The sequence below is a fragment of the Cryptomeria japonica genome, chromosome 8, assembly GCF_030272615.1.
Source record: "Cryptomeria japonica chromosome 8, Sugi_1.0, whole genome shotgun sequence".
In the NCBI taxonomy this organism is placed as follows: Eukaryota; Viridiplantae; Streptophyta; class Pinopsida; order Cupressales; family Cupressaceae; genus Cryptomeria; species Cryptomeria japonica.
This window is the reverse complement of record NC_081412.1, coordinates 366962669-366989539: the sequence shown is the minus strand read 5'-3', so window position 1 is coordinate 366989539 and position 26871 is coordinate 366962669. Positions and strand designations below refer to the sequence as shown.

At 36.3% G+C, this 26871-nt stretch overlaps 1 protein-coding gene across 1 annotated transcript in view; it reads left to right on the top strand.

The window, feature by feature from the left end:
- The first annotated feature begins 9234 nt into the window (after positions 1 to 9234).
- LOC131066313 (pentatricopeptide repeat-containing protein At3g06430, chloroplastic) overlaps positions 9235 to 26871 on the top strand; it is a 41516-nt gene continuing 23879 nt past the window's right edge. The window contains exon 1 of the mRNA XM_058001045.2: positions 9235 to 9774. Coding sequence (XP_057857028.2) covers positions 9469 to 9774 — 306 coding nt within the window. The 5' untranslated portion in view covers positions 9235 to 9468. The remainder of the gene's footprint in view (positions 9775 to 26871) is intronic.

Genomic DNA, 26871 nt, shown 5'->3' with positions numbered 1-26871 from the left:
TAAGGCATTTTGTTGCTAAGTGTTTGTATGATGAAAAAGCATATGATAATAAGCAGAGTATGTAAAGTAAAGGCAATAAGTTTTTCAAACCTAGAAGAAGACATTTTCAAGAAGAAAAGTCTCTTTACCTTAGATAGTGATGTCTCAGATGATGAAAGTGAATCAGCTGAAAGTTATAGTGATAATGAAAGAGAAGTTAATTTGTTCATGGCTAAAGAGATGCTAGATGAGAAGTCGACTTCAAAGAGTGGCAATGGAGCTCAATTTGAAAACTCCGATCCATTCGACAGTGATGAAGAAGAAGAAGAAGTTGATGTTGAAGTTAACCTTCAAGGAGAATTAATATGTGATCTTGAAGAATTAAATAAATTAAAGAAAGAACATGCTAGATATAAAAAATCAGCTTTAAATGAACATGATCTACTGAGCAAAAAACTTGAAGAATCCAAGTTGAATATCACTACTTTAACAACTCAGTTAGAGGAAGCCAAAAGGATGAGAGAAGTAATACAATTAGAATTGGAAGCCAAAGAAAAATAATATAAAAAATTGGAAGAAGAAGTTGTGAATCTCAGGAAAGAGTTTAAGAGAGATAAGCACGATCTCAAGCTAAGGTTGAAATGTGATAGTAGCACACATGCATTGGATGATATGTTAAAGAAGCAAAAGAATTCAAAGGATTCCACAAGCATAGGATATGAGGTTTCCCAATGATCTACCACCATGGATTCATCAAAGAAAGACATGAACTTTGTATCCTCGAGCATGAATGGTCATGAGAAAACCTTCAAAGTCAGTAATGCTTCAATAAGGGAGAATGGTGTTGCTGCTACAAGAAGCAATAATGTTGTTTCAAAAGGGAGGGCTAAGTTGAATGATGATGGCTTCACCAAAGTTAAAGACATAAAGAAGAACTCTAGAAGACCGAGATATGCTGCTCCAAGGAAACCAATGTGGAACGACTCCTTCAACAATAACTGGTATGCTCCTCAATTTCATGGTTATTGCTATAAATGTAATATTTATGGACATAAAATCTCATATTATAGACTGATGCTTAGACCTAATCCAAACTATGAAAACAAGAATCCTTTTGACGTTCTAAGAGATGTTTATGTTATATGCTATCACTATAATGAATTTGGCCATAAAAGCTATGAGTATAGGAGAAAATCATTTCAATCTAGTCATAGCCCCTCTACATCATCATTTAACAAGAATGTAAAATGCTACTACCATCAAAACTATGGTCACATCGCAAAGCATTTCAAATTAAGAACTGATAAACACGGGAAGAAATCAACCATGGACCCAAAAACCAAATCTAATCAAAATGTTGCAGTAGAATTTAGGAAAGAAACCAAGCATGTGTGGGTAGAAAAGATGAAGGAGAACAATGAATCAAGTCTAATTGTGCAAACAACATTGCACGTAGAGAGAAAGAATCTTTGGGTTGTTGATAGTGGGTGTTCAAATCATATGACCGGATACAAGAAAAAGTTCATCAAGTTTGACGATTGTAATGGAGTCTTAGTTAGATTTGGTGATGATTCTTCCATCAAAATAAAAGATAAAGGAACATTGAGAATTGATGGAAAATTGAAAGCACATAATGTATATTATGTTGAAGGATTAAAACAAAACTTACTTAGTGTGAGTCAAATTTGTGACAAAGTCTACAAGTTTACATTTGACTCCAATGGATGTGAAATAAGAAAAGAAAGCAATGGAAAATTAATAGTTGAAGGTAAGAGGACTGATGGCAATGTGTACAATTTGAAGGAATGCTATGAGTCACATTGCATGATGGGGCAAGTAGATGAGAGCTGGTTATAGCAAAAAAGATTTGGGCATATAAATTTTGACTATCTAGTTAAAGTGAGCTCAAAAAGATATGTGAGACATATACCTAAGATTACTAAACCAACAAACACTATATGTGATGAGTGTCATAAGGGAAAGCAAACTAGGGTAAGCTTCAAGACAAAGGAATAATCAACTTCAAGGCCATTATAAATAGTGCATACTAATTCATGTGGTCCTACTAGGACAAGAGCTCTAAATGGTGAAAAGTATTTTAGACTGCTCATTGATGATTACTGAAGAATGATTTGGGTAACTTTCCCGCAAGATAAGTCCCAAGCATTTGAAAGATTTGAAATTTTCAAGAAAATGGTTGAGAAAGAGAGTGGATCAAGCTAAAGTGCTCGAGATCAGATCGAGGAGGTGATTTTACATCAAATGATTTTGAAGAATATTGTGAGCTACATGGAATTAAAAGACAATACTTTGCAGCTAGAACACCACAACAAAATGGTGTTGTGGAAAGAAAGAATAGAACAATTAAAGAAATGGCAAGAACAATGTTGAATGAATCAAACCTACCTGATGTCTATTGGAAAGATGCTATCCACACAACAGTCTACACACTTAACAGAGTAAAACTAACAATGAACAACAAAATGACATCATACAAGTTGTGGTATGACAAGAAACCCTCTGTCAAATACTTTAAAGTTTTTGGAAGTAAATGCTTTATTAGAAGAGATGAGGATGGATTAGGAAGCTTTGATGCAAGGTGTGATGAAGGTATATTCTTGGGCTACTCAACTCATAGCAAGGCATACAAGTACTTCAATAAACGCCTCAAGAAAGTTATAGAAAGTGTAAATGTAAGAGTTGATGAAAACCTGCAAAAAGGAAAACAAGATGTTGTAAATTAGATTGAGGAACCATGGTATGAAGATGAAGAAGAGGTCACTAACAAGTCCCCAAACAAATATGTGTAAAAGAATCATCCTGAAGACCAGATCATTAGCAACAAGAATGAAGGTGTACAAACAAGGAGAAGACATGCAAGGAACAATGAACAAGTCAACTTTTGTCTCCTAGTTGAAATGGAACCAAAGAACTACAATGAAGCCAACAAGAGTGAGAAATAGGTGAAGGCAATGGAGGAAGAATTGCAACAGATTGGAAAGAACAAAATGTAGGAATTGGTACTGAGGCCAACATATAAGAATGTCATTGGCACAAAGTGGGTCTACAGTCCACAAGGTAAATGAGGATGACAAAGTGGTTAGAAATAAAGCCTAATTAGTATGAAAGGGGTATGCACAAGTAGAGGGTATAGACTTTGAAGAAAAAATTGCTCTTGTTGGACTTGAGGCCATTAGAATGTTTTTGGTATTTTCAGCATACAAAGGTTATAAAGTATATCAGATGGATGTAAAATCTGCATTTTTAAATAACAACCTTGAAGAAGTCTACATCGAGCAACCTGAAGGATTTCAATTGCATGAGAATGAAAACTTTGTATGTAGATTAAGGAAGGAATTGTATGGTTTGAAGCAAGCACATAGAACATGGTACTCTAGATTGGATAAATATCTACATCGGCAAGGTTTCAAAAAGGGAAGTGATGACAACAACCTATATATTAAAACAAAAGGTAATCTCATGATTATGATTGTTGTATATGTAGATGATATTACCTTTGTTGGGAATAAAAATAATTTGTGCAAAGAATTTGCTGATCAAATGCAATTAGAATTTGAAATGTCATTGTTAGGAGAGTTGTCCTACTTTCTTGATTTGCAAATATCTCAGTTGTTTACATACCTGTATATTCATTTCACAAACCAAGTATGCCAAAGACATATTGAAAAGGTTCAAAATGGATGATTGCAAGCCTATTAGTACTCCTATGGTGACTGGATGCAAATTAAGTAAAAATGGTGAGTCACTTGATGTTGATCGGACCATGTATAGATCCATGATTGGGAGTCTTCTGTATCTAACCACCTCCAAGCCTGACATAGTAAAAGTAGTATGCATGGTATCTAGATTTCAAGCTGCTCCGAAGCAATTTCATGTAAATGTTGTGAGAAAGATAGTTATATATCTGTAGGGTACACTTAATTATGGTTTGTGGTATCCAATGAATAATGATTTTAGTTTGCAAGTCTACACAGATGCATATTGGGTTGGTTGTGTGGATGAAATGAAGAGCACTAGTGGTGGAGCTTTCTTCCTTGGGGACAAATTAGTTTCATGGCACAACAACAAACAAGAATCGATTTCTTTATCAATAGATGAGGTCGAGTACATAGCTGTTGCTACATGTTGTTCACAAGTTCTCTGGATGAAGCAAACACTTGAGGATATCCAGGTAGAATATTCATACCCCATTTCTATTATGTGTGATAACTCTAGTGCAATTAAGTACAGGTGAACAAATAGCAGATATTTTTACAAAACCTTTGCCCAATGACACTTTTGAATATCTGAGGCTGAGGTTGGGTGTTTTTCCCTTACTCCTTCAACACTTAGATGCATATAGAGGCCTATGGTTCAAGGGGAACTCCTCGTTCCAAAATTATACATTCTTGAATTGATGTGTGTTTCAAGGAAGATGGAGTATGAAAATTATAGTTCTTAGAGGGAGACCATTGCTCTAACGGATCAACAGATTGATAATTAGTGTTGTAGATGTATAATAAATAGGTGGAGTCATGTTGGTTCTCAGCCATGAGAAGTAGGTCAAAGGGGAAGAAAATATGCAATTGGTCCCACTAGGTTGGCAATTGGTTACCCCGCCCTTTGCCATTGTTGTCAAAGGGAGAGAAGAAATGCATGGTTGACATCAATACCAAAGAGGGAGATTGTTGGCATTGAGTTGTCATTGATGTCAACATACACATATGCAGAATTAAGTAGGATGAACATGAAAAGGAAATTTGTTGGACTAGATTATGAAATTGGATGAAGAAGGCATAGGCAGGAGTATGGGAGGCTTGTTCAAATCAGAAAGGATGTTTATTGTACTCCAACAAGTCTTAACTCCATTGTTGCCTAGTCTTTAGCGGTACTACGGGAACAAAATTTAGTTATTGCAGTTTTGCAGGGAGGAACTTCATCACCATCAAGCCTTTTGTGATTCCGCGGAAGACTATCGTAGTTATCGCAACATCGTGGGTTAATTTTATGCTGCTACCAAGTCTCTTACGGTTGGGTGGTAAATAAAAAACCATTATCATAGCCCTGCGAGTAGTAAGTTGCCTTCAACCAAGTCTCTAGCGGTATTGCAGTAAGCATGGCATAATCACCGCATAACCACAAGTTGTTTTGCCGACTTCATTAAATAGTCTGTGGTTTAGCGATAGGAGAAAAGTTAATGTTGTCGCGTCCTCCCAGGAGTGTTCATCGTGTTGACCAAGTCATCTACAATTTAGCAACAAAAGGGTTCGTGGGTAAAAGAAATATGGTTATCGTCATACCATTAGCATGGATCCCACCTTGGCTAAGCCGACCACAACATAGTGATAAAAGTAAAGGTTATTGTAGTATCACTATCCACAATCAATGGACTGCCAGGCTTCCTGCAATATGGTGATAAATGCTAAATGATCACTATAGCACCGCAAGTGGTATATTCCTCACCACCAAGTCTTATATGGTATAGTGGTAAGGTTAAAAAGGAATACCACAACCCCACAAGGGTAGACCCCCACCTTAACCAAGCAACCTGCGGTAGAGCGATAAAGTTATAAGTGGCCACCGCAGTTTTGCATAATGGTTTTTTCACCCATTTCTTTTGTTTGTGATATTGTAATAGATAAAAAATTTGAATGCCGACACAGATGTGGTCCACGTAGTCATTGACCAAAGACGACCCGATGACAAATAAGGAGAAGTCAAAGACGTGGCCTGTATGTGACAAATCAATTTCCATCTGTTGAAAGATGAGACTTAATTGCTGATAGAGAAGAGATATGTAGATACACTGAAAACAATGGTTATCAGTCCAATCCAATATGATTATTGTGATTGAAGTTGAGGAGGTGGATACATTTAATGCTTGTAGTTGCAGAGTAGGTAGAAGATTGTTTGTGAGGCTCGAGAAGATCTACAATTGTTAGGCAATCGAGATATCAGACCTAAGATTACTAATAATAGTAATCTGAAGAAGGAAAGGATACATTTAATGATGGTGGCTATCTGTCTGAAAGGAAGATGTAGAGGATCAAATCTACTTGTACGCCATGATGTGCATTCAATTAAGCTCCTGGTAGGAAGGTTGGCAAGTGTTAAAAGAAAGAGATGATCAATATGGAGAGTGTAGTGAGGATAGAGTGAGATAGGTTGAATTGTAGGGAAGAGTGTGTGGTGTATGAAAAGGTGCAGAGCAGAAAAGAAAGGAGAGACACAATAAGCATGAAGCAGAGAAGGTATAATAGAGTGTGTGGAGAACTCAAAAGGTAATATACTTAGAGTGGAGCAGAGTAAGGAAATTATACAAAGAAGAAATTTGAGAGTTGTGAACACAGATAGAGAGAGAACAAAAAGACCAAATATTGATAGCAGAGAGCAAAGAACAAAGCCTGTTAGCAAATAAAGAGCGAAATCAATCTCAAGTAACATAAAACACTGTGAGATACAAAACCTCATTTGTAACAAGGTATTCAATCTGAAATTATAAATTTTTCTTTATTGTAATCATCTGAGTGGGTGCTCAGATAGGGGGTTGGTTCTCCTTTGGGTTGGTGCCCATAAACTTTGTAATCAAGATATTTTCATTGTGAGGCTGGATTAGAGTAGTAGACTTTAGCATCATTTCTCACTGAGGTTTTTCCCACTGTAGGTTTTCCTCGTATATCTTGTGTTATGTGTTTTCCTTATGTGTATGAATGTGCTTTATATCTCTGGTCATAGTTTTTTTTTATTACTATTATTAAAGCTTTGATTAGTTTAGAAAGGTTTTGTTACCACTGATTCACCCTTCTCTCAGTGGTCCATTTGTGTTCCTTCAACCTTTTTGTATCCTAAGCATTTTGATTGGTTGTTATTACTCATCACTTAGAGATTGTGCTATTTTTTATGAAGAACATATGCATTATTATTTTTCTCTCAACCCAAAAAAATTGTATCGTTTTGCATATTTTTAGACCAAGCACAAGCAAAGAAGGTGATGCTATAATTCCAATACTTACAAGACCTCCTCAAATATTGGGGGAGTTCTTTTTGTACTATAAAAAACTATTCAATTAATGGTGATAATTAGAGAATGCTCCCACTGATTCCTTCCTAACAATTGTTCACATAGTTGAAGTTGTTTCTCACCACCTCCTCTTGGGAAGAGGGGTTAGATTCTATCCTTGTAAGAGAAAAAATTGAGTAGGTGCACAATGGTGTTGAGGCGTTTGTTGCATTTTACCACTATGTTAGGGAGTGTTTGTGATGCTTGTAGTCCAAGACATTCAAGATAGTTGGATAGTTATTGATCCTCATTTTAGAAAGCCATCCTCACATATTGTTCTTCATATAATGACCCAATTATCCTTTTCTCAATATTGTAACTTATACTTAGTGACATTTTATATGTTATACTTATCATTTTAATTGATTTCTATTAATTTTATATTTTTATTACTTGTATACTATTTTTAATCATCACACAATAAATATTTCTAATAATTTTGTTTACAAGATGCACATCCTTTCATTTTTTTTTTAATTGTCAATGGGCCTTTGGTCTACTAGTGAAGTTGAAATGTTCTTAATGAGCCCACCAGGGATCAAGTCTTGTTGAGTGCAAAGCTTCAACATCATACTAAACATTATAAGGGATGAGCGTGGGATCGTGCCTCAGAATGGATACCCCTCTATCCTTGGCTCTTAGTTGAAGAGGATAAATAATCATCATTTAAAAAAATATCCTCTTATTTAAAATTAGACCTTGCATCTAAAAATCCCATGGTTAGATTTGGCCTATGTGAACATTAATGTAAAATCCAATTAGCTTATTCTTGGCTCTTAGTTAAATATGATAAATAATCCTGCATTAAAAATAAAAATCCTCTTATTTAAAATCAGACTTTGCAGCTAAAAATCCCATGGTTAAGTTTGGCTTGTTGGGGAAGAACACTAATAGCTGTTATAGCTAATTTCATGCACCCACAGATCCTAAACGGTATATCGGATTTTGTCGATTTTTTTTTGGTTGTCTCTGTATGCGACATAACTATTTATAGTTATTGTTTTGCCTTTTGGGTTGTAATGAGGCATGTTGTATGGTCCATTGTGCATGAAAGAGTTAAAAATTGCACATTTCAAAATATCACCCGATACCTACTTAAAGATGCTCTAATAGCCATGCATTGCCAATACTTATGCACAAATTGACCTATATTTGTGCACAAATGCCCAATAGTTTCTCTTCAGATTGAATGGATGGATGGAGGAGTTTTAATGACGTCCACGAGACCAACAATCTAAGGGACCAAGAAAGACATCCTAAGCCATATTTAGGTTCTTCTTGATGATAGCTCTCCGATTATGAATCTTTATCAAGAAAATAGTAGTATCGTGAAGCCTTGCTTACTCAAAAAGCTGGTTTAGACAACCATCCCTCAAGTTGCTCTCATATTGACTACAAATATCTTGGTAGGCAACACATTCAAAGATAAAGTGCCATTTAGTTTCAACCACCCCTTTGCTACAAAAAATACAAATTCTTTCCTCCCACACTTCTTTGGGGATTGTCCATCTACCTGTCTCACATCTTAGATGATGAGATCCAATTCTCAATTGTGCTACTAGCACTGTAGCCTTACCTTTAATTGCCATCCACAAGTAAACTTTTTCATCATGCTCCCATGTTGGGTTGAACACTTTAATATAGTGTTTTTTTTTGACCAATCTGCTTTGTCCACATGGCAACCGTAAATTTTTCCACCACACATCTTTTTATCTCTTCATTAGTGTCGGGGCAAGTTTGCAAGTTAATGTCCCATTTGCTCAACCACTTCATGTTTTGTTTCATCCACGCCTTCTTTCTACAATCTAGCCTCTCTTCAACAACCATTTTGGACCAGCGGTGATCATTCATCTTTTCAACTTTTTTTAGATAGCTTAGCAAACGGATTATCATTGAGGCCTCCACCAGAAACATAGTAGAATCTCATATGAGACCGTTGATATGACTTTGAAATTACTAGTGATCAGATGATTTTGGATTTTTTCTATTTGTTTCCATTTGTAATTTGATAGCCTACTCCCCCAAACTTTTCAACAATAGAAAACAACCCATGTGACTAGCAAAACCAAAAAGAATTTTTGTAGGTTTCAATCCCATAACTGTACCTATTTTGTAGCAAAAAAGATGCTCTCCAACCCTCTTATATCGGTTTTGTTTTACAGTCTCCTAAGAGAACCTGATTTGAAAATCAAAACCCAAATACTTGTATTCCTCACAATTTCTAATGAACTTCCTTCGAAAATGAAATTATCGTGCTCCGTCTTCCCTTTTAAAGGAGAAAATCATGATTAAAAAGGTATGAATGGGGGGGAGAAGATAACCCCAACTGTACAACGCGTTCCCGTCATTTTACTATCCGTACAAACATAGCACGTGCTGAACATGGGGTGCTTTTGTTATTTATCCATGGCGTGGATGTGATATAGAGGATGACAACGGCAATGGCAGGGGCATTGGCTGTAGGAGTTCATTACATAGTGCGAAAGCAAGAATGGCATCCGCTGCCCATCTCCCTGCGGAATAATGTTACAACGTGCGGCTTAAAACAACACGAAAAGAGGAGGGGAGATATTAAATGGGCGCCAAGGAACAGTGAGAGGGCGCAGCGAGCTTTCCGTATCAACACTAGAAAATCACTCGGAATCAAACCTGTCCCTCAAAAGCGTTTGGTAAAGACTGTTGTGCAGACTCTTGTCGAATCCATTCATAAGAGGCACTGGCAAAATGCTCTTAAGGTATGCAAGGCATATTCATTTCTTTGTTTTCTTGGGGCAAGGGACTGTAAAAATCCGATCTTTTCTACTACCCACGACTGGGTGGACATGGGTGTACAACTTATGTAATTGTCAGATACTGGTATTGGATCGAGAGAAAATAACTATATTTATCTCTGTAGACGACTTTGTAATTTTTTCTTTGTGTGGACATTTGAAGCTACGATTATGACTTGTTATGGATTTTTTATCTATTCAAGGAGTTCAAAGTCTGCGTCATTCTAAATTATAAGTTAAAGCTCTGAGACCACAACTTCAAAAACTGTTTCTGGAAAGACTTATACTTGTAAGAGAGTACAAGACTGTAAGCACTCTCCTAGGAAAGCAATGAGCTCCGCACTAACGAACCAAACTACTTCAAAACTGAGAACAAACCCAATACAAGTTAACCACTGTTTTCTATCTTTTTATTTCTCTAAGTTTTTTTTAATGGTAAATTGAGGGTTGTAGGACCCTCGGCCATTGGGCACAAATGGGGCTTAATAACAGATAGGAAGTATTACACTCACTCATAGGAGTTATCCATCTGTTGCCACGTTGAGATGGTGGCAGCAGATAGCGAACTACTTAAGGATCCAAGATGATTCCTCATTCATTGAGCTCAGGTAACACTCTGTTCTGGAGTCCTTGTCCAATAGCTTTCTTTAAAGAAGATACATGAAAAAATGGACGTGTCTTTGTTGTTAGAGGTAACTCTAGCTTGTCTGTCACACTGTCAGTCTTCTGCAAAATCTGACAAGGACCATAATATTTGAGTGAGAGCTTGTTAACCTTATTTTGCTGCTTTAGAAATTTTTTATCATATGGTTGCAACCTTAGGAAAACCCAATCTCCCACTTAAAAAGTTCCTTTCACACTGGTGCTGGTATTCCTGTTGCTTCATTTGGTTTGGTGCCACGGCTAGATTGGATTTTTTTGACTAGGAAGTAATTGCTGATGTCAATTGTGACCTTACACAAGGTCAACTCTTGGTGGTTATCTTGGAGTCTCCAGAGAAAATAATTCTGCCCCGAAATCTTTTGAACCTTTTTTGAACACATTTTGCATTTGATGATAACTTACCATTTGTGGATTCTTTGTGTACAATCCCCTTAATTCGAATGTCTTACCCTCAGAATTAAAGTGCATGAAGAGCTCTGGAAATTCACCTCGACAGTGCCCAAAGTTTTTAGTCGTTAGACTCCGAATATTGTATCTGCATTCCCCACTGGAAGGTCAAACATATGGCTAGTCAAAAGGTAGTTCTCCGATTTTCTTTTGTTGGATAAATAAAGCAATTCAAACTTGCGGCTAGCTTTTTATTAATGAAATTGTGAGAACTGCATAAGTCTATCAATATTGTCACTCTCCGTTTTTTAAGAATTCCCACTATTTTAAAGGTTTGTGGGGAACTAATTCCTAATAGTGCATGTCAAGATATTATTGGTTTGTTCTATTCTAAAGGTTCCTTTGTCAGATGAGATCTCATTAATATCTTCTTTCCTAGCTATCCTTTCAAATCTTCCTTTATAGCCAAGCCCAATAGACCTATCTCGGAAGCCACTACCAAAAAATATTCCTCCTTGACCTTTGTGGTTACTACATTTAGAGTAGATTCAAAATCTAGGGACACCATCTTTTTCTATTCTTTGATCCCCTATGTTAGAAGGCTTTTTTGGTGTGATCGGATGCCTTCCCTTGCCTCTTGTTGAAGATCTCACCATGGTGTCACCAATAAATTTTGCAATAATTTATTTAAAACAAATTGTAATGTCCCCTTTTCCAATGCCCTAGTTTTTGCCCTAAAATCACAATGCCAAGTAAAGTAAGGAATGAAATAGATATATCATCTACCAATTAGATCCCTATTGAGACCCCTCAATCATGTTAGATATAAAATCATTATCTTAATCATTATTGTAAATTACATAATGTACATGTGGGATTCCCTTAAGGTTCTACCCAACAACCCATTGTCATTATGGAGCACCACTTGGGAGATCATACAAGGCGCCTCGAGCTGTTCCATCCAGCCTAGGAGCATAGAATGACATCCGTCATTCGGCCTCCCAGCCTCACTTGGGATGTCTCTACCGTAATGGCTTCCTAGCTACTTGCATTCCTCATATGCACTATAACCCTCCATAATGGGACGGCAGATTGGATGAGAGCTTTAAAGGAATCGTTATATCTATTCTATTATTCATGGATTACATGGTAACAAGAATAACAACGTGTGTGTGTGTGTGTATACACAGTAGCAATATGTGCTATCTATATAGTATTCCTATATCATATCAAATGGAAGACAAATAACAGTTCAGCCTAATCAGAATGTCATGCATTATACAGCATACCACAATCCTTTGACCAGTATATAAACTGCTGTTTAATTTAATAATGGTGAGACTATCATTTCTTGCTTGATCGAATGCTTATCTCTGTTCTTCAATGATCCCTTGATGCCAGCATGGATTTGCCTTTTATACCCTTCTATCGCAATGAAGGGTCATGTCTTTTTCCTATTTACACACTGTAATCACTGCCTCTTACCATTCATACGTTGCCTTTTACCATTTGACCTCATGCCTTTTCATGAAGAGACCCATACTGATATGTGCTGCCTCTTCAATTAATCATTATCGTTGCCTTAGTTTGTCTTTGTCTATTATGATCTTTGTTTACTAATTGCAATTGCTGACTATATTGTAATAATATCATTTTGAATGCTGCTCATCACTACGTCAGATCTTATTATTAATAAATACCACTTTTATTACTGTCTGCAGTGATACAATTGCTGCTCCACAATAATTGTATGTGTCCTTGTATAGTAATCGTTGTGTATAGATTATAGAGATCCTAGACTCGCTAGGACTCGCTAGGACTTGGCGAGTCCCGAGCCGGGTGGACTTGGGTGAGTCCTAGGGGCCCAGACTCGGACTTGTTCGAGTCGTGGGTGAGTTTTGGTGAGTTTCAAGACTCGTGGACTTAGCCTGGACCCGATGAGTCCTTATGCCTGGACTCGGCTAGAATCAATTTTTCTTTTTTATTTAAAATCTAAAAATATGACAAAAACGGACATTTTATGACATTTTTCTCTAAATTTTGTTTTTGGGGCTATCACACTCCTATTGTTGGGTGTTTTTTCACATCTAACACCTTGTATGGATCATTGAGGCTATGGATCTTGTCTTTAGTGACAAGGACCTCGATTGGGTCAACCAGGCAACTAGTGAGGCTGAGGTTGTAGCCATGGCAGAGGAGGAGGTTAGAGCATGAGTAGACATAGACACAACTGATGTTGGTGAGGGTGGCATGGAGTCACACACAAAGACTATGGCTACTGAATCATCCAGGACCTACCTTAGACACCTTCATAGGAGGAATGCAGGCTCCTTTGAGTCATAGACTTGTAGTTATTGTTTTACTATTTGTGTGGAATATTTGATGTCATGGATTTTATATTCCATGAGTTTTGTATACGTTTGACAATATTTATATATCTAAGTTTACTATTTCCTTAAGCTACAATTTGTGTTTATACTTATGTGATCGATGTATACTTGTGTATGTGATCAAATTAGCTTCCATTTGATGATCTTATTGTGTCTTTAATGTTTATGAAATAAAGGGTGCATGAAACAAGTTTTAAATCCTTAAAAATCTCTAAATTTCTTGGGTTTTTCACTTTGCTGAGTCCTACCGAGTCTGCACCGAGTTATTTTGCCGAGTTCCGAGTCTCGAGTCGAGTCACCCTTGCCAAGTCCACGCCGAGTTTGAGTCCTGTTTCTAAAATATATTATCCTAAGCATTGGGTTGAATTAGATCGATAGGATGGAGTTAATATCTTCTCTCTGTTTGCCTTGGCTCAACTGGATTATAGATTAAGGAGACGAATACTTATGGGCTGCTTGATTAGAAAAGTGTGAAGCCTTGTCTAATAAGACAATTTTGTAAATAAATAAATTTATTCCTCTTATGATATTTATTATGACCTGATCGGGGTCATGACCCAAATCCAAATTTGTTGAAATTTTTTCTGTAACATACGTGAGGCCAATTCTTGCCTTGGTGAAAAAACCTTAAAAAATTTTGATTTTTTGTAGCCTTGGAAGTGAATTTGGTAAAATCCCCAATTTTGCAGTAATAATAAAAAAATGCTTCAAATTTTGTCAAATCTGGAATGTAACTTCTTTGATGTATCCTTGATCACTCTTCCAGATCTTAGAGAAAGATTCAAAATTATGAAAGAGACATCCCTTTGACATCAAAACGTTCTCAATTGAACAAATTTACCCTTTTTCTCCCCTTAAGATGCCAAAAACATGGTATAGTACCACTTGCAATGAAATTACTTAGCACAAGAGAAGAACATAAGAGAAAATAGGTGTAACTATTTGATATGAGTAAATTATTTTAAGGGAGCAACCTCCAAAAGTATTACGATAAGAAGTTAACTTTTAAAATGATGCTTACCATCTATTCACTACCTCCTATTTACAGACATCATTAGACCATATTAATATCCCAATCCTGAGGAGGCTGACCTAACTTACAATAATTATACTTGGGGACTAATAAATGACTCAAATAAGGATTATATGATACATGGTTATGACATATCCCAATACAACAGTGGGTTAAGGTTTTAGCATGCTATTGAAAGCCAAGCAAGTTGCAACAAACCACATGTTCTGAAACCAAAACACCCAATACTGCCACAGCCATTCAATGCTTTTTCAGTTCCTCTGTACAAATTAGAGCTGCTTAATCTACAAATCACCTTACCCATTGCTTCCAGCACAATACTTTTTTGATCACCATAGATATTTAAATACCTCCTTTATTTTTTGAACTGCAAGCACAGAGCAATGAAGAGGTACAGTTTCCAGAAATTGGAGGAATAATGAAGAATTCTAATTTGTTAGATCCCATCATGGCTGCCACGAAAACACTATTCAAATGCAAATTTAAGAGAGAGTAATGGATCAGGTTATGGTAGGGTGAACAAATTTATGTCATTTCAATTTTTCAGAAAGGCATTGGCACATGCGTAAACATATGATTAAAATCTTGCATATAGTTTTTAGGTCTTGGTTATTGTAAACCACCCATCTTGAAAGAAAATGGTCACGTGCCAGATTAGTTCTTATGAAGGTGAAAACTGTGCTTTTACCTTTATCAAATTAAAATATGATGACCACATCTCAACCTGCAATTTATCTTCTTCTGCTATTGGCTAAATTAGTAAATTCCATTGCCAATTTAGGAAAAGGACTTCCATCCAGAGCTTTTGTTATTATATTTTTGATTTTTTCTATTATTAGTTGGTCTGATACAAATATCTCTTTGCAGCTAGTGGACTATTAGGATTGTATGACACTATGCCAGGCAAGCCAGAAGTTTGTATATATCACTAAATATATCATGCCTAAGTGCACCCAACCAACATCTCGCTCTAGGTAAAACAAGTAAATAAACAGAGAGACACAAGCTGCAAAAGCGTTTGTGGTCAGTTGTCAAGTTGTTGAAGCTATCACTATACCGTCGCTTAAAACCAGGTATTGATGGTTGAATGGTCCTTGACATGTCCTTAGAAAGGGGTATCTTCCAGACTCTAACTCTTAGAAAATGTTAAGTGCTTTGGTTGAATACAGTTGAGATACACCAAATAAGACTATTTATTTTGTCAATGACAAGCATTACATTGTAAGGCACCAAAATTCCAAATCAAAAGCACAAGAGGGGAATCTTAAAGAAAAATATGGAAAGGTAAATGTAAGGGAATACATTACCTTTGACATAAATCTAAGCTAAATAAATAAATGCAATGACTAAACACAAATTAACCTAGGATTAAATTTGGCTGGGTTAATAAGTGAACACTAATAAATGTTACAATCAAATGAAAGGATAGGGTACTTAGCTCTAAAACAGATGATGTAGAAATGATGTTGATGATGCACAGAGTTACTTTATTACTGTTCAGAAATTTATGCCCTTGGCATGATAACTATATCAGACTCTGTGGAGACCTAGAAAAATCTACGATTCACTACCAAATTCTCTGGGTTTGATCCTAAATGTTGCAGCTTTGATTTGATGTGCATATTTGAACTGTGCTGCTCAGGAATTATCTCATAGAATGATGCCTCAGGAAATGTGTTTGCCCTTACTTTTTGGTTAGCTGAACGTTGTCCAAGGTGGGGTTTATAAACATCTTTAGGAGATAGTCAACTTGATAGGAATTTGTTCTCCTAGGTCAACCCCTTTGTTGGGTCGGGTTAATGGCAATGAATGATATCAAAGACAGCATACACAAGGGTGCAGGTGGCCAATATGCAGATGTTGCAGATCTGATTCCTTGCCCCTTTAGAAAATTGAAGTGTGCTCTTATGATTTCTCCTTGATGTTGCCTTAATTCCTTATGAATTAATTATTACGAAAAATATAGGACACGAAATGATTACAAATATATTTGATATTAACTAAGGAGGGAAAGTCTCCTTAAAGAAGAGTTACAAAAGATCTATTCATAAAGGATCAGATTGACAACTAATAAAGCAAAAGGATAAGAATGATAACTTAAAGAAAAGAAAAGGATAAGAACTTAACTAAAAGAGTAAAAGAATATTCCTAAAGTCTATCCTAAAGATTTAATTGACTATTATAAACTAAATACTATAATATTACTTTAATTCCCTCCCTCAATGGTCAATCTGCAAACTACACCAAGTTTATCCTGAAATTTTACAAATTTGTCAAGACTCAAGGACTTGTTAAGAATGTCTGTAGTTTGAGTCAATCTGCTAACTACACCAAGTTTATCCTGAAATTTTACAAATTTGTCAAGACTCAAGGACTTGTTAAGAATGTCTGTAGTTTGATCCACAAGTGGACAATACTGCAACATCATTGATCCATCTTCTACAAGTTGCTTGATGAAATGGCAATGAAGCACCACATGTTTGGTACACTCGTGGAAGATTGGATTCTTGGCAAACTTCAGCACCCCTTGATTGTCACAAAACAAGGGCGAATGCCTTGCTTGAGACATTTTTATGTTTGAAATCATCCTTCATAGCCATACTGCCTCACATGTTGCTTTGATCATTCTTTGATACTCTACTTCTATCAAGGAAAAAGCTACTGTGTGTTGCTTCTTGCCGGTCCATGTGATTGCACCTGTGACAAGACTAAAAACATATCCAAAAGTGATGTTCTATCATCAATAGAACTTGCCCAATCTGAATATGTGAACCCAAGTAGCTTAGGACCTTTGCTTCTGTTGTATAGAATGCCAAAGTCAAAAGTCCCTTTCACATATCTCAACACCTATTTTGTTGCAACCTAATGTTTTGCCTTTGGTGCTGTCATGAATCGGGAAATGTAAGATAGATAAAGCTGCCCACTAGTTGCCTGCATGCCAACTCATTTAGTACGTGTGAGTTTGTTTTGGCTGAAAGCTTCAACCCTTTCTCCATAGGTGTAGATGAGATTTTGCAATTTGTTACTCCAAACTTTTCAAGAAAACTCTTGGCATATTTAGATTGAGAAATAAAAATACCACCTCTTGTTTGCAAAACTTCTTCACCTAGGTAGTAATGTAGGAGGCCTAACTTAGTCATGTCAAAAACCGTCCTCAAATTATATTTGATTTGTTCAATCAAATGTGCCTCACTACTTGTAAGGATATCATTTACACAAATGACCAATAGACTGATCTCATTTCCTATGCTTTGGATGTACAGATTTGGATCTTAAGGACTTCTTTGGAATCTTTGTTGAATTAAATACCTATCAATCTTAATTTACCATGTCCTAGGTGATTGCTTTAGGCCATATTGAGATTTCTTTAGTCTATTGCCTATTAGCAAGATGCTCTGTGATGCAAACATATTGTATTCCATCTACAATAAGAAGATGCTTTCCATTATGCATGCGTCAACAAAATTTAGGCAGCATTTGGTAGGTGGAAAATTTGTTGTTAGAATGGATTGTAACAACTTGAAATACTTCTTGGAGTAGGAGGACTTGAATGAGAGGCAACAGAAGTGGGTCAACAAAGTCTAGGCATATGAGTTTGACATCAAGTATGTGAAAGGGAAGAGGAATATTGTAGTAGATGCTCTTTCTAGGAAACCCACTATTTGCTCCTTGATAAGGATTTCAACCAACTAGAAGGCTCATCTTTTAGTTGAGCATTCCAAAAATACTTTAGCATGCGAGTTGGTGGATGGCTAGATTCAAGATGACAGGTACAAGGTGGTAGATGAGGTCATTTACTACAAGGACAATTTATTTGGTGCCTAATTTGAAGTCGAAGGAGAAAATTTTGAGGGCTATTGATACACTCCCCTTGTAGGACATCTAGGCTATTTCAAAACCTACCAACAGATCAAAGAGAGGTTCTCATGGAAGGGTCTCAAGGATGATGTCTTGCCTCATGTTTGTGAGTGTATGACTTGTTAGCAAAACAAGTTAGAGCACACTTTACCAATAGGTCCATTGCATCCTTTATCCATTCTTGAGAAAAAGTGGGAAAGTATATCAATGGATTTCATTATTGGTCTTTATAGAGTGCAAGGTAGAGACTGTGTCTATGTGGTAGTAGACAAGTTGACCAAATATGCACACTTCTTTGCTCTATCATTTGAGTACAAGGCACCTCAGGTTGCAAAGTTGTTCTTCAAAGAGGTGGTCAGGTTCCATGGGTTACCGAAGAATATTATCAGCAATCAAGATAGCAGGTTTCTCGATATCCTTTGGTAGGAGCTATTCAGATTGGCTGGCATAGAGTTGATCCCAAGCACTAGTTACCACAACTTAATGGGTATGTGAAGATTGTTAACAAATGGGTGGAAGGTTACTTGCACAACTACGTTGCAAGGCAATAGAAGGCAATAGAAGGCTTGGATTAGGTGGTTACATTTGGGTGAGCATTGCTATAATACCACCTATCATATGTCGAATGGGATGACTCCTTTCCAAGCATTGTATGGATATGATGCTATGTCCCTTGTAGATTTGGGATTTGGGGAGGACAAAGCTCCAAAGGCAAAGGTTTAGATTTAGGAGACTCAGGACATTTTTAAGTTACTTAAGTATAATCTTCAGAGTGTACAAAATCAGTAGAAGATTTATGTAGATAGGCATATAATTGAGAGAGGCTTGAGGTGGGAGATTTAGTCTTCTTGTGCCTACAACTTTATAAACAATTTTCTTTGAAGAAGAGTGACAATAAGAAGCTGAAGCTTCGCTTTTGTGGCCCTTATAGGATTGCATGTAGGGTTGGTGAATTAGCTTATGGATTAGAGTTGCTTGAAAATAGCAAAATTCATAACGTGTTCCACATTTCTTGCCTCAAAAGAGCACTTGGGTTCATATCATTTCATCACCAAAGCTTCCACCATTGGATGAGGGCAGATTAGTTTGTTTTCGATATTATTTTGGATGTTAGAGAGAGGAGGTTGAGGAGCAGAGTGCTTAAGGAGTATCTCATCAAATGGAAGGACTTGCCCTTAGAGGATGCTACTTGGGAAGTTGAACAAATTTTGCAGCATCCCAATCTTTGATTGCTTGAGGACAAGCATTTTGGGGAAGGGAGGACTATAATGACCCCTTTCGAGGAGTAGTGAGAGATGACCCATTTAGCTAGTGAGAGATGACCCATTTAGCTTACTTAATTCCCATAGACTAGCTAAATTAGGGATTAAATTAATTAATCAAATAAAGTTGCCCAATAAAGCAAATTTTACGGATAACTTTAATTAAATAATTTTACAAAGTGACTTAAGTGATTTTAAAAGGGAAGTATTTAAAGTCACCTTATAAAGGGTGCTTTAATGAAATATTTTAAGTGGGGATTTGAAAAGCCCTTCAAAAATGTTCTAAGGAAAATATAAAAAGAGGAATTAAGAGCTCATTTGCTTATGCTTGCTTATTTTTCTCTTTATTGTGGAATTTGGAGCTTCTTGTTGGAGCAAATCCTAGGACGAAAACCCTAAGGGAAATTAGATTCGGTAGTGAGAGATCTAACCTAGCTGATTGTAGGTGGAATCACATAGGTTTCACATGGGGATTTAGATTTAATTTGTGAAGTCTTGCAGGCAAGACAAATTATCTGAATATTTGGAGAATTGAAATCATTGCTTGGAAAGTGAATGTGGTTGCTATGAATTGGAGGATGGTATCTATTTCTGGGCGATAGTCTATCAGATAGACTGGAGTGATTGGGAAGTCCTTATTAGCTGCCAAACTCATTGCTGGATGCCTTGGCTTGCTAGTTTGTTTGGGTTGATTATCCCTGAAGGTCGGACATGGGGCATATGGGGAAATAAACCCATTTCTGGGCGTGAATGACCTGCTGATGGCATGAGGGTTTAACAACCTGGCTGCACGAATTAATACTCACTTTTTTAGACGATTCAACTTATTTCAGCTGGGTGTTAGCATTTCTAATTGCTGAGGTGAACTCCTGCAGCCCAACATGAGGAAAGCATAGTCATATTGCAGTCAAATAGGGGGTGGTAGTGTTTGACAGAATTTATCGGCATTCCAAATGATGAAACATTGAGCTGTGAAGTGGATTTCTGTTCTATGCAAAATACGTATCTTGTTGCTACAGAGGTCAGAAATTCATTTTATTTATCCCTGTAAATCTGCTCCTTGCTACAACAGAATTTTATTGAAATTTCATTGTACTTTGACATCTTGCTTATTGCAAATCTTCCTATTTTGTCTCTTCAACCATTGAGTACCATGAGTAGTTTATCAATGCTATATGATGGCAATGTGATAAAAAATTACCATAGAGTACTTCAGTCAGAAGTTCTTCAAATTGTATGCATGTGAATTGTTTGACAAAATAGTAAAATACCCATTCATTATGAGGAAAGTGAATTTTTGTTGCATAGCATATTGGCCCCGGCTCTTTACATTGTAATGAAAGTTGATGCTAGGCTTAAGCTGCAAACATTGCCATTCAAGTTCAAAGTCAAATTAAATCGTTTAAAATGTTTTTTGTGTAAAGAATGTGAGGTTGAATTTTGCTTATGCTCCCAAGAATTTTATTCAAGTCTAATCCCAAGTGTTGTAATTGTTCAAGAAAGTCTCCAATTAATAAGAAGATTTGTGTTAACTTTGTGTGACATTGATGTTTGAACTTTGAATCCTTGAAACAACTTTGAATATTATGTTCAGCCATGCTTCTTCTAGGCGTTATTTCCATGTATTATATTTTTCCCAAAATCAAATTAAGCATTGGTATAACACCGAAGATCTCTATATTAATCTTTGGATAAGTATTATTATATACATTTTAGCTGTCATAAATTGAGATACATGATTGGTGAGATAGGAGTTCTTTATAGTCTTGTGCTCAAATTTCTAAAATAGAAAACATATAGGTCATGTTTGCTTAGTCATTTTATCTTTATACAAAACCCCAAAGAATGAATTGTGTAGTGTTATTAATAGATTTGTTTTTGTTTTCAATATAAGAGTAGATTAAATCAAGGAGTTTATCTTGTGAATTTGAAGAGAGGATTTCCTCACCCATTGTTTTGTTTTGTGTTGTTAGGAAAGTGACAAATTAAAACACCAACACAATTTATGATCAATGACTAGAAATACACATACAAGGTTAAAAGTAGGTTCCACAGACGTCATCAACTCTTATCATATGGAGAAATCTCAATAGCTCATAGAATTCAATGTGTTGAATCAATTGCTTGATTTGCACGACCTTATTGCTAAACATGCCTTGGTATTTATAGAGGCACATGGGTTACCTCCTTGGTGTTTCCACAATCATGCAATTTAGGTGGTTCTAGTTAGTTTGACACCTAATATTCAGGCTGTAACAATACCCTTTTGTGCAGAAGATTGAAATTGAATAGATTGTGCAAGAATATCTGTAGATTAGGGTAATTTGAACTAATGTCACCCCATACTCTTCTCTAGTACCCTTTGTTTGAAATAAGGATGGTAACTAGTGTTTATTTCTAGATTTTCAAGAATTAAAAAAAATCATGATTAAGGATAAGTTCCCAATTTCTATGAATGATTGATGAGTTGCATGGGACCTAGTTCTTTTCCAAAATAGATTAATGACTCGGGTGTCACTAGATCTATTTTCGTGAAGATGATATTCCTAAAACCACTTTTTGCACTTTTGAGGGCCACTATGAATTTTGTGTATGTCATTTGGCCTTGCTAATGCCCTATATACATTCCAAGGCTTGATGAACAAAATTTTCCAATCATTTCTTAGGAAATTTATGTTGGTATTGTTTGATGAATTTCTTGTCTACAACAGAACTCGGGAAGAGCACCTCCTTTACCTTGATTAAACCCTCCGTCTTTTTTCAAAATTTTTCAAAAACCTAGTTGTGTGCAAAGCACTGCAAGTTTATGTTTGGCTAAACAAAGGTCAAATGTTTAGGGCATACTGTCTCATCATTAGGAGTGAAGATCAATCCAAATTTTGTTTTAAGATATGAATAATTGGCCAAAACTTGAGTCTTTGGTGATTCTTGGGTCTCATAATTTATTGGCTATTATAGGAAATTTTTCGGGCTACAATAATTTTTTTGCCTCATTGGTTGCCATGTTAAATAAAAGTGCATTCATGTTGTTGTAGTTGCTAGAGAAGACTCTTGATTTCCTCAAGCATGCTATGTGGGCTACACCAATACTTGCATTTCTAGACATTTCCATATCTTTTACCATTGAAAATGATACTTTGGTGGCATTGGTGCCATCTTAATGGAGGAAGGGAATTCACAAGCTTTCAATAGTTGGGCACTAGCAAGGCAGAATCTTGCATATCAATTTATGAGGAGGAGATGCTTGCTATTTTTCATGTTGTTAGTAAATGAAAGTCATATTTGATAGGATTACACTTTCATAAAAGAACTGATCATAGCTTTTGTTACTTAGAATGTGTTTCCTCTCTAGAATGACAAAAGTGGGTTATAAAATTTTAAGGCTATGATTATGAAATTATCTACATAAAGGGAAACAAGAATGTGGTGATCAATGCCCTTTCTTGGAAATTTGATGACCAAGGAACTATGTGTTTTACCCTTCGCTACTCTACATTGGTTCTAATCGGTCCAACAAGAATGGCAGATTGATGCAATAATTCAACAACTTCTTCATTAGATAATACATGATTCCACAACTAAGTCTTGATGCACCTGGGATGGTAGCTAATTGCACTACAAAGGGTGAATAATTCTTTTTGCAAATTCTACTCTTTGGGCCCCACTATTACATGAATTACATGCCTCTCATTCTGTAGGGCACTCAAGGTTCTTAAAGACATGGAAGAATAAAACACACTTTTTTTGAGTTGGAATGAAAAATGACATCAAAATTTTGTTGCAGAATGTGATGTGTCGATTACAAAAAGGAGAAACTATGCATATTTTAGGCACTCTACAACCTTTGCCCATTTTGCAATAATATGGACCAACATTTACATGATTTTTATTGAAGGATTGCCTAAGTGAGGTAGAAAATTAGTCATTCTAGTGGTGATTGATTGTCTCTCCAAGTATACCATCTTCTATTCCTTGGTCTATTTGTATCATGCATCTATTGTTGCCCAAGTCTTCCTTGGCCAAATCTTTCCCCTGTATGGTACCCCACTTCTATTGTCTGATACTATGAATCCACTATAACTTTTGGTATGAATTGGTCAAGCTATAGGGAATACAACTAAAGACGAGCTCGACATATCACTTGCAAATCGATGGTGAGAAAGAGAAGTAATAAATGTTTGGAAGCTTACTTATGTTGCCTGCTTCATAACAACAAACTCATTGGGCCAAATGGCTACCCTAGTAGAATGATGTACAACATCTATCTTTTTTCCACCAAGATGATGCCTTATGATGTATGACCAACCTTTGCCTTCCCTTGCTTCCTACTTGTTAGGCAGTTCCACAGTGCAAGTCATTAACTCAACTCTTAGCATCTTTGAGTATCTCCCTTGAACTCTCAATTGCAACTTGGTCTTGACTTAGAACTGTATGAAATTGTAGGCTGATCAACACCATTGTGAGCGCACATTTAGTAATGTGCACATGTTTTTCCTACATCCTTAGCCATACAAGAAAACATTTATCAAGCGTTAGTAAAAAAAAGTTAGTGGTCAAATTCTATGGACCTTTCTAGCTGCTATAATGGGTAGACAAAGTGGTCTATAAGTTGGATCTCCCTTTGTCCTCTAAGATACATCTTTGTTTAGCCAAATGCAAAGACTAAACAATGGAAGCATACATACAGAGTTGAATAGTTTAACATATAAATACAAACACTATGGTAAGTTGAATGCAAGACCCAATACAAAGCCATGATTTACACTTTTCAGCTCACTTGCAATACAAAGCTTTCAAGTTTGTTAAAGCAATTTAACCCTTATCACACATAACAAGACATCTCAATAAACATTAATAAGCAATATAGGCATAAGAAATGTTTTCGAGTGAACAACAAATTTTGGAGAACATAACATTGAATGCTTGATGAATGGCAACTCCAACAATATGTAGGATTGACAATTACCATTGATAAAACAAAGTGCAAAAATACATTTATACTTTTTGCAAATAATATAAATGAGTAAAACTCAGGGATATTCTTAACATCCTTTAAACTTCATGAAGACAAACAAACCCTAATAAATTACATTTTGAAAGATGCTCATTGAGATTTATCAGTTTTAAAACAATTGTGGAAGTGGGGATTGCAAAGGACTGATTGGCGTCTATCATGGGCTACAAAGTCACACTACATTGCATTTTACATCACAACATCAAAACATATTCTAATGCTTTATTGAAAAATTATCACCTTATAATAATAATATCTTCATAAGCTTACAATGCAATCATACTTAAACGTCCATTTGAAACCATAGCATTCCCATTATTCCTAGGTAAGCATTTAGACCATTCTGTAATGTCCCCTTCCTAATTTGCCCTAGAAATTGCATTTGCAAAAAAATAGGGTTAGGGTTACATCTTACCAAGTAAATGTCTCTTTAATAATGTGATCCTAGATTTGAATCTTGCAATCATAACATAAGCAACATATGCAAATATATACATATATATGTTTGATCATTAGGGTTAGACAAACCACATCATTTTCATATACTATCAATAATACTATTCAAGCATATTAGGGTTTGGAGGAAGAGACATGATAGGTCCACTTGAACCATTTCTACACTAAGCCCAAGAGTGGATGTCTACCACAGCCTTCTTGCTTGCTTAGTTGGCTTGTACCTGCTTTCCCCATCAATGTCTCATCTCCCCAAAGACAAGTGCCATCTTGTGGAGTTGGGCAGAGGTCGTAAGTGGGTTCCTCGGCTCTTCTACGTAAGTGCCCTCTAGTCTTAGGAGCCGTTATGGTCAACTATAGGACGGCCTACTTACTTAGCCCTCTTAAACCCCTTTTGCTTACACCTCAAGGCCTTCGTACAATATGGGTTGCAGACAAGTATGCATATCTTATATTCTACCATAGGAACATACGCTTAACATTCACTTCTTATACACACACACACACACAGAGAGTCCTAGGAGCCATTATGGTCAACTCTAGGACGGCCTACTTACTTAGCCCTCTTAAACCCTTTTGCTTACACCTCAAGGCCTTCCTACAATATGGGTCGCAGACAAGTATGCATATCTTATATTCTACCATAGGAACATACGCTTAACATTCACTTCTTATACACACACACACACGCACACGCACGTGCGCGCGCACACACACACACACACACCAATTGATTGTGAGAGGAAAAGTGCTGTAGAGGGCAAATCTGTTATACTATGAGTCTGCTGAGTTAAGCCTGATCTTATGATGAAGTTTCTTGTATATGCTGTTCAACTTCTATGAGTTGGACCTAGACTAATGCACTTGAATGCTCCGATCCCTCTTGGTGATTGAATTTGTGGTCTGCTCTTGCTTTTGGCCCTATTCTTATTTGAATGCTCCGATCTGATGGCTGATCTGCTCATTATGACTACTGATGCTAATCGAATTGTTTCCCTTCTTGTTTATCAGTCTGCTCATTATTGATTTCAAATCTGCATATTCACTCTGATCTCTTTTCATTCCCTTGATCAGTCAATTTAGACATCCTTATTGATGATTTTGTCATTCTACACCTGTGAATTTAACCGCACTCTCTGGTTGATGATTCTGCTGATCCGCTTATTTTTCACCCCTTCTAAATCATTATAAATGATTCCCTTTCCCGCGGCTGATTGATTGATGGGTGCTTCTACTATTGATTCGACCTGCAGATACTGTCTTCAAACCTGCTCAGAATATATTCAGGTTGGTGGTAATAATGTATTTATGTCTTCCATAGTTTTTTATTTCTTCTCTGCTGTCTTTTCTCGTTCCCCTTCGCCTTTTCTATTCGTTTATACCCTTCCAAGCGATGCAGTTACTCCAAGGAGGGACATCTTATCCAAGAGATGTAGTTGTTGGAAGGGGTCAGTCATCATATGAGTCGGCTACTCATAACAATTATTGAGTTGGCCCTCTTCACTAATATTACTTTATCCCTTAATAATAGTCAGCCATGAATTAGATAGTAGTTTAAATTATTTACCATAAGCTTTAGGCGCCAAGGGTAAAGAGAGTCGACCATGACAGAATAACAAATTGGGGATGTGTGTATTTATATGCAGGGGCATGACACATTCCTTGAACAGAGAACAAACCATGAGAAAAATTCAATACAACAAATGTAATGTTATTGTCTCCAATCTTGAAATGTAATGCTCTTTGAATGAAATAATCAAGAATTGTTGAATTCTTCATATACATTTGTTGTATTGAATTTCTCTCATGGTTTGCTCTTTGTTCAAGAAATGGTGTAAATGCTTTCTTGGAATAAATAGTGTTATGGTTTGGAATGGATGTTTAAGTATGATTGCATTGTAGGCTTATGAAGATCTTATTATCATTAAGTGATAAGTTTTCTGTAGATCATCAAAATATGTTTTCTGTGCTGTGATGTATAATATAATGTATTGTGACTTT